The sequence below is a fragment of the Besnoitia besnoiti genome, assembly GCF_002563875.1.
Source record: "Besnoitia besnoiti strain Bb-Ger1 chromosome Unknown contig00154, whole genome shotgun sequence".
Lineage (NCBI taxonomy): Eukaryota > Apicomplexa > Conoidasida > Eucoccidiorida > Sarcocystidae > Besnoitia > Besnoitia besnoiti.
Window position 1 is genome coordinate 1 of NW_021704032.1, and position 9,027 is coordinate 9,027.

The 9,027-nt window shown below is 37.3% G+C and overlaps 4 protein-coding genes across 4 annotated transcripts; 3 read left to right on the forward strand and 1 right to left on the reverse strand.

The window, feature by feature from the left end:
• Positions 1–147: 147 nt before the first annotated feature.
• Positions 148–1,008, forward strand: BESB_029630 (cytochrome b; the record flags this gene model as incomplete). Its single annotated transcript, XM_029361631.1, has 1 exon — positions 148–1,008. One exon carries the CDS (start codon positions 148–150, stop codon positions 1,006–1,008), a length of 861 nt encoding a protein of 286 aa, XP_029214699.1.
• Positions 1,009–3,498: 2,490 nt separating this feature from the next.
• Positions 3,499–4,437, forward strand: BESB_029640 (cytochrome b; the record flags this gene model as incomplete). The annotated part of the gene is made up of 2 exons (XM_029361632.1): positions 3,499–3,568; positions 3,743–4,437. 2 exons carry the CDS (start codon positions 3,499–3,501, stop codon positions 4,435–4,437), a joined length of 765 nt encoding a protein of 254 aa, XP_029214700.1.
• Positions 4,438–5,404: 967 nt separating this feature from the next.
• Positions 5,405–6,138, reverse strand: BESB_029650 (uncharacterized protein; the record flags this gene model as incomplete). Its single annotated transcript, XM_029361633.1, has 2 exons — positions 5,405–5,592; positions 6,105–6,138. 2 exons carry the CDS (start codon positions 6,136–6,138, stop codon positions 5,405–5,407), a joined length of 222 nt encoding a protein of 73 aa, XP_029214701.1.
• A 1,574-nt stretch (positions 6,139–7,712) lies between these two features.
• Positions 7,713–8,126, forward strand: BESB_029660 (cytochrome c oxidase subunit iii subfamily protein; the record flags this gene model as incomplete). Its single annotated transcript, XM_029361634.1, has 1 exon — positions 7,713–8,126. The coding sequence occupies one exon, from the start codon at positions 7,713–7,715 to the stop codon at positions 8,124–8,126; it is 414 nt and encodes a 137-aa protein (XP_029214702.1).
• Positions 8,127–9,027: the final 901 nt, after the last annotated feature.

Consider the following 9,027-nt stretch of genomic DNA (forward strand, 5'->3'; position numbering starts at 1 on the left):
ACATATATAAAATCTACAGTACGATTGAGATTTGTTACGTGACGAGCGGTGTGTTTTAAGACTAGTTTACATGCGCTCATTTTAATATGTAGTTATTTAACGAAGTTCTATTGTGCTAGCATGGTTTCGAGAACACACCAAATTTCCATGAGTCTATTCCGGGCACACCTCGTCTTTTATCGGTGTGCTCTCAATCTAAATTCATCTTATAACTTTGGTTTCTTAGTTGCAATTACCTTTGTACTCCAAATAATTACAGGTATCACTTTAGCGTTCCGATATACTTCTGAAGCATCTTGTGCATTTGCTAGTGTTCAACATCTAGTTAGAGAGGTAGCAGCAGGATGGGAATTTAGGATGTTGCATGCAACAACTGCTTCTTTCGTCTTCTTGTGTATCTTAATACACATGTCTCGAGGTATGTATAACTCCAGCTATAGTTATTTAACTACTGCTTGGATGTCTGGTTTAGTTTTATATCTACTTACTATAGCCACTGCTTTCCTCGGTTATGTACTACCATGGGGACAGATGAGTTTCTGGGGTGCTACAGTCATTACTAATCTCCTTTCTCCAATACCATATTTAGTACCTTGGTTACTCGGTGGATACTATGTATCTGATGTAACATTAAAACGATTCTTTGTATTGCACTTTATATTACCTTTTGTAGGTTGCATTCTAATTGTATTACACATCTTCTATTTACATTTAAATGGTTCTAGTAACCCTGCAGGTATTGATTCCGCACTTAAAGTAGCCTTCTATCCTCATATGTTAATGACCGATGCTAAATGTCTATCCTATCTAATTGGTTTAATTTTCTTACAAACGGCTTTTGGTTTGATTGAATTATCGCACCCAGATAACTCCATACCAGTGAACCGGTTTGTAACTCCGCTTCATATCGTACCTGAATGGTACTTTTTAGCATATTATGCGGTGTTAAAAGTAATCCCATCCAAAACCGGTGGTTTGTTAGTATTTATGTTATCAACATGTCAATGAAATATCAACAACGATGAAACTTATTTGGTTAACATAACAACATAGAAGGTAAAGCTGGATTACGTTCAAACTTTACACTGGATACGTTTCAATGTTAACTTACTAAATACCATGGGAGCGAAGAGAATCTAATATGTAACTCCGTTCATGGAAATCAAAAGAGCTTTCACGCTATCTCTAGTGCCTGTCGAGTCGCTCAAGGAAGATTTGATCCTGTATATGATTTAAGGGATGTAAAGGTGCTCAGGGTCTAACCGTCGGGCCATCTGGATCCTCATATTCAAAGATAATTCTATTTAAGAAAGTTTTAGATAAACGACATGTGAAGAGTCGGACCAACTTTCACGCACGACGATAATTACCCGACAAGGATTTACCTACCTTTGGACCGTCATAATACAGCCGCCGTTTACATTTTACTGCACCGGGCAGGGATTATATACTATACCTCTACAGTGGTATTAGCAGTATCTAGTGTTGATGTACAACAGACGCTCTCCTTGTTCCACTACCTAACCATAATCTATTGTTCCAGATATTAAGGAATGTACGCTTCATATAACTACACAACGTTATGCCAAGAAGGATACCAGATTACCCTGATTATCTTTGTTATATTAATACATGGTGTTCAATTGGTTCTATATCCACAATAGTTATCATCTTAAACTATGCTCTGCTAATGCACTTAACATGATGGTCATGAAAAGCACAAGAGAACTTGGATCCGGTAAACAAAGACCTTCAAGATCTAAACCAGTAGTCCAACTCGTAGTATATACTCCCAGAAAAAGGTAGTTTATATCAACCTAGGAATCCCATTTTAGTAAGTGTAACATGGAGTCTAGCTTCAGTTGTTATCTGATTGGTATTGCATGCCTGGTGACTTAGAATATGATTCTTATTAACGGGAGCACAGTTCCCTGGTATCCAATCCAGTGCTCTGCCTTGGCATTGAAACTAACCCACAGTTCAACCCTGTATTATAAAAATCCAGTAGACTCATGTCCTTGTCGTTTATATAAAATCTATTAATGCTTGTCAAGTTCCTTGTATCTAGTTAGCTCACTGCGTACTTAGGATCAGACCAAAAGAGTTCACTAATGGTACTAGAAAATAGGAGATCGCGTTAGTTCTTGGGAAAACGACTTCCGAACCACCAATATATATTGGTACAAAGAAGTTACCATATCCTCCGTACAAAGCAGGCATTAAGAACATAAAGATCATAGCTAGGCCATGTATCGTTATTATCACATTATAAGTAGCTATCGTCTCTGTACAAATGATCCGCGATCCAGAACTGTATAACTCAAATCGAATAAACAAAGACATTATAGTTCCTAGAATACTGAAGATGACTCCGGTTATGAGATACAGACAACCAAGTTCTTTATGATTGCAGTACACCACCACCCCACTGGACTGCTTAAGACAGCTAAAAGTGTTGGATTTCAATATCACGGTAATCATGTTTGCTTGGAAGCTGTAGTCATTATAACTATTGATTTAGTATAAGCATAGAACCAATCCGGTAGTAAAGATATACGATAGTAGCTAATCTACCATATAAGATATAAGTCGCTTGTGGAATAGCACTACCAATAATAATCAAGAAGATCATACTGTATACCCAAATAATTACCCATCCACTGACTACATTTCGAGTCATAAAATGTTGTCGTATCAACATTCGAGTATTCAAAGCTCGAATTTCAGATAAAAGAGCTAAGTTAATGAGAGAGGACATAAATACTAACAAACCACCGGTTTTGGATGGGATTACTTTTAACACCGCATAATATGCTAAAAAGTACCATTCAGGTACGATATGAAGCGGAGTTACAAAACCGGTTTCACTGGTATGGAGTTATCTGGGTGCGATAATTCGACATAGCTGTGATGTTAAGGAGCATAGAGATGCTACACGCCTTAATTGTACTGCATTGATATAATTATCGTACAAGCACTCATGCTAGTTATTGAGAGACACTCACGAGCCCAAAACCATAACTTCGTAATCTCAATGGTTTGTGATAGAACCATAACACAATGATCTTTACACAGTTCAACCCTGTATTATAAAATCCAGTAGACTCATGTCCTTGTCGTTTATATAAATCTATTAATGCTTGTCAAGTTCCTTGTATCTAGTTAGCTCACTGCGTACTTAGGATCAGACCAAAAGAGTTCACTAATGGTACTAGAAAATAGGAGATCGCGTTAGTTCTTGGGAAAACGACTTCCGAACCACCAAATATATATTGGTACAAAGAAGTTACCATATCCTCCGTACAAAGCAGGCATTAAGAACATAAAGATCATAGCTAGGCCATGTATCGTTATTATCACATTATAAGTAGCTATCGTCTCTGTACAAATGATCCGCGATCCAGAACTGTATAACTCAAATCGAATAAACAAAGACATTATAGTTCCTAGAATACTGAAGATGACTCCGGTTATGAGATACAGACAACCAAGTTCTTTATGATTGCAGTACACCACCACCCCACTGGACTGCTTAAGACAGCTAAAAGTGTTGGATTTCAATATCACGGTAATCATGTTTGCTTGGAAGCTGTTTCATTATAACTATTGATTTAGTATACATAGAACCAATCCGGTAGTAAGATATACGATGTAGCTAATCACCATATAATATAAGTCGCTTGTGGAATACACTACCAATAATAAATCAAGAAGATCATACTGTATACCCAAATAATTACAGGTATCACTTTAGCGTTCCGATATACTTCTGAAGCATCTTGTGCATTTGCTAGTGTTCAACATCTAGTTAGAGAGGTAGCAGCAGGATGGGAATTTAGGATGTTGCATGCAACAACTGCTTCTTTCGTCTTCTTGTGTATCTTAATACACATGTCTCGAGGTATGTATAACTCCAGCTATAGTTATTTAACTACTGCTTGGATGTCTGGTTTAGTTTTATATCTACTTACTATAGCCACTGCTTTCCTCGGTTATGTACTACCATGGGGACAGATGAGTTTCTGGGGTGCTACAGTCATTACTAATCTCCTTTCTCCAATACCATATTTAGTACCTTGGTTACTCGGTGGATACTATGTATCTGATGTAACATTAAAACGATTCTTTGTATTGCACTTTATATTACCTTTTGTAGGTTGCATTCTAATTGTATTACACATCTTCTATTTACATTTAAATGGTTCTAGTAACCCTGCAGGTATTGATTCCGCACTTAAAGTAGCCTTCTATCCTCATATGTTAATGACCGATGCTAAATGTCTATCCTATCTAATTGGTTTAATTTTCTTACAAACGGCTTTTGGTTTGATTGAATTATCGCACCCAGATAACTCCATACCAGTGAACCGGTTTGTAACTCCGCTTCATATCGTACCTGAATGGTACTTTTTAGCATATTATGCGGTGTTAAAGTAAGTGCGTCCTCCGTTCGGTAAAAGTCCATGTTTATCTCTCTCTCATTAACTTAGCTCTTTTATCTGAAATTCGAGCTTTGAATACTCGAATGTTGATACGACAACATTTTATGACTCGAAATGTAGTCAGTGGATGGGTAATTATTTGGGTATACAGTATGATCTTCTTGATTATTATTGGTAGTGCTATTCCACAAGCGACTTATATCTTATATGGTAGATTAGCTACTATCGTATATCTTACTACCGGATTGGTTCTATGCTTATACTAAATCAATAGTTATAATGACTACAGCTTCCAAGCAAACATGATTACCGTGATATTGAAATCCAACACTTTTAGCTGTCTTAAGCAGTCCAGTGGGGTGGTGGTGTACTGCAATCATAAAGAACTTGGTTGTCTGTATCTCATAACCGGAGTCATCTTCAGTATTCTAGGAACTATAATGTCTTTGTTTATTCGATTTGAGTGAACACATAAGATCATCGAATTTAACGGTATGCTCCTGAAAGTAACGGTACAAGCTGTAAACAAAGGACTCCTTAACTTAAACTGAGGAGTCAAGTAGGTACAAACCGTACAAGGATTAATTATGTCCATCTGTGCATCTAAGTTGAGACTATCGGTTATATATTTTAGACGCTAACTTCCCGGCTAAACATCCCTTTTCTTTGAAACACACTTCCCTTCTCGCCGTTAGCATGATCTCAAAGTACCAGAAGCCATGTGATCTATATAGTATAACGGGACATTAGACCGAACCTGCGATAGATAAATATATCTTGGATGATTGTATATTAGCGGCTAAATGTCAATCAAACATGCGAATTTTAGGTTTTCCATGAAATCTATTTGGAAGAAGAGGCTTGATAGTACTACCGTAAGTACATAATATACAGTCCCAGCAGTAGCGGTTAAACTATAGAAGAGTCGAGTATTATCCATGCATACCAGGCGTAAAAAGCGTTCATCCAGTTACTAAACAGGTGCCAGGCCAACAAGAATCCGATCCGTGTATTCCGTACAGACTAACATTAAGAAGGCGACTACCAAAGTGAATGTCATGATATTCGTACAGCTTGTATACAAATGTTGGTTTTTCAAATATACGCTGGATACCACTATACTTAATGCAGAGCATAGTTAAGATGATAACTATTGTGGATATAGAACCAATTGAACACCATGTATTAATATAACAAAGATAATCAGGGTAATCTGGTATCCTTCTTGGCATAACGTTGTGTAGTTATATGAAGCGTACATTCCTTAATATCTGGAACAATAGATTATGGTTAGGTAGTGGAACAAGGAGAGCGTCTGTTGTACATCAACACTAGATACAAGGAACTTGACAAGCATTAATAGATTTATATAAACGACAAGGACATGAGTCTACTGGATTTTATAATACAGGGTTGAACTGTGGGTTAGTTTCAATGCCCAAGGCAGAGCACTGGATTGGATACCCAGGGAACTGTGCTCCCATTAATAAGAATCATATTCTAAGTCACCAGGCATGCAATACCAATCAGATAACAACTGAAGCTAGACTCCATGTTACACTTACTAAAATGGGATTCCTAGGTTGATATAAACTACCTTTTTCTGGGGAGTATATACTACGAGTTGGACTACTGGTTTAGATCTTGAAGGTCTTTGTTTACCGGATCCAAGTTCTCTTGTGCTTTTCATGACCATCATGTTAAGTGCATTAAGTATAGTGGTATCCAGCGTATATTTGAAAAACCAACATTTGTATACAAGCTGTACGAATATCATGACATTCACTTTGGTAGTCGCCTTCTTAATGTTAGTCTGTACGGAATACACGGATCGGATTCTTGTTGGCCTGGCACCTGTTTAGTAACTGGATGAACGCTTTTTACGCCTGGTATGCATGGATAATACTCGACTCTTCTATAGTTTAACCGCTACTGCTGGGACTGTATATTATGTACTTACGGTAGTACTATCAAGCCTCTTCTTCCAAATAGATTTCATGGAAAACCTAAAATTCGCATGTTTGATTGACATTTAGCCGCTAATATACAATCATCCAAGATATATTTATCTATCGCAGGTTCGGTCTAATGTCCCGTTATACTATATAGATCACATGGCTTCTGGTACTTTGAGATCATGCTAACGGCGAGAAGGGAAGTGTGTTTCAATAACTAGCTGAGTGCTTGTACGGAGGATATGGTAACTTCTTTGTACCAATATATATTGGTGGTTCGGAAGTCGTTTTCCCAAGAACTAACGCGATCTCCTATTTTCTAGTACCATTAGTGAACTCTTTTGGTCTGATCCTAAGTACGCAGTGAGCTAACTAGATACAAGGAACTTGACAAGCATTAATAGATTTATATAAACGACAAGGACATGAGTCTACTGGATTTTATAATACAGGGTTGAACTGTGGGTTAGTTTCAATGCCCAAGGCAGAGCACTGGATTGGATACCCAGGGAACTGTGCTCCCATTAATAAGAATCATATTCTAAGTCACCAGGCATGCAATACCAATCAGATAACAACTGAAGCTAGACTCCATGTTACACTTACTAAAATGGGATTCCTAGGTTGATATAAACTACCTTTTTCTGGGGAGTATATACTACGAGTTGGACTACTGGTTTAGATCTTGAAGGTCTTTGTTTACCGGATCCAAGTTCTCTTGTGCTTTTCATGACCATCATGTTAAGTGCATTAGCAGAGCATAGTTAAGATGATAACTATTGTGGATATAGAACCAATTGAAACACATGTATTAATATAACAAAGATAATCAGGGTAATCTGGTATCCTTCTTGGCATAACGTTGTGTAGTTTATATGAAGCGTACATTCCTTAATATCTGGAACAATAGATTATGGTTAGGTAGTGGAACAAGGAGAGCGTCTGTTGTACATCAACACTAGATACAAGGAACTTGACAAGCATTAATAGATTTATATAAACGACAAGGACATGAGTCTACTGGATTTTATAATACAGGGTTGAACTGTGGGTTAGTTTCAATGCCCAAGGCAGAGCACTGGATTGGATACCCAGGGAACTGTGCTCCCATTAATAAGAATCATATTCTAAGTCACCAGGCATGCAATACCAATCAGATAACAACTGAAGCTAGACTCCATGTTACACTTACTAAAATGGGATTCCTAGGTTGATATAAACTACCTTTTTCTGGGGAGTATATACTACGAGTTGGACTACTGGTTTAGATCTTGAAGGTCTTTGTTTACCGGATCCAAGTTCTCTTGTGCTTTTCATGACCATCATGTTAAGTGCATTAAGTATAGTGGTATCCAGCGTATATTTGAAAAACCAACATTTGTATACAAGCTGTACGAATATCATGACATTCACTTTGGTAGTCGCCTTCTTAATGTTAGTCTGTACGGAATACTTAGGACTATCTCTTTATATTAATGATAATGCATTTGGTAATGGACTTTTCATCTTAACTGGTATACATTTTAGCCATGTTATTGTTGGAGCTATCCTTGTATTCTTCACTCAAAGTATCTATAGTTCTTTAGTTACTTACATGCCTACAAGCTCTATAATGCTAAGCAAATCTAAAGGTATGTTATGCAAGATCTTTACAGAACCATTCACTATTTTATATCTACACTTTGTAGAAACCATGTGGATATTAATCCACATTACATTCTATCTCTAAATCATATAACGGTCGTAAGGTACGCCGGGGATAACAGGTCAGATAATATTGGGAGTTCTAATCCTCGGATTGTATCAGCACCTCCATGTCGGCTCATTACTCCCTTGTTATTGAACAAGATTCAGTTAGGAACGCTAGTTCACCGTCAGATGTAATACGTGAGCTGGGTTAAGAACGTCTGGAGACAGTTTGTTCCCTATCTACCATATTATCTAATTGGTTTAATTTTCTTACAAACGGCTTTTGGTTTGATTGAATTATCGCACCCAGATAACTCCATACCAGTGAACCGGTTTTAACTCCGCTTCATATCGTACCTGAATGGTACTTTTTAGCATATTATGCGGTGTTAAAAGTAATCCCATCCAAAACCGGTGGTTTGTTAGTATTTATGTTATCAACATGTCAATGAAATATCAACAACGATGAAACTTATTTGGTTAACATAACAACATAGAAGGTAAAGCTGGATTACGTTCAAACTTTACACTGGATACGTTTCAATGTTAACTTACTAAATACCATGGGAGCGAAGAGAATCTAATATGTAACTCCGTTCATGGAAATCAAAGAGCTTTCACTGATTGTATTTATGAAACGTGATTAGTTCACCTAGCCAACACGATCCGGTTGTTTGGGAATAATATCCCTATTTAAGGGATTGATATGTGCTACAATAACACAGTCGGTACGAAGTCGAAACAAGGTAGTTGATGGTGAACCAGTGGCTGAACAAACCTTTTTATTGATTATGCTGACTTTAGTCCCGAGAAACTACAGTTCTGCTTAAACTGAGGAGTCAAGTAGGTACAAACCGTACAAGGATTAATTATGTCCATCTGTGCATCTAAGTTGAGACTATCGTTATATTTTTAGACGCTAACTTCCCGGCTAAACTTTG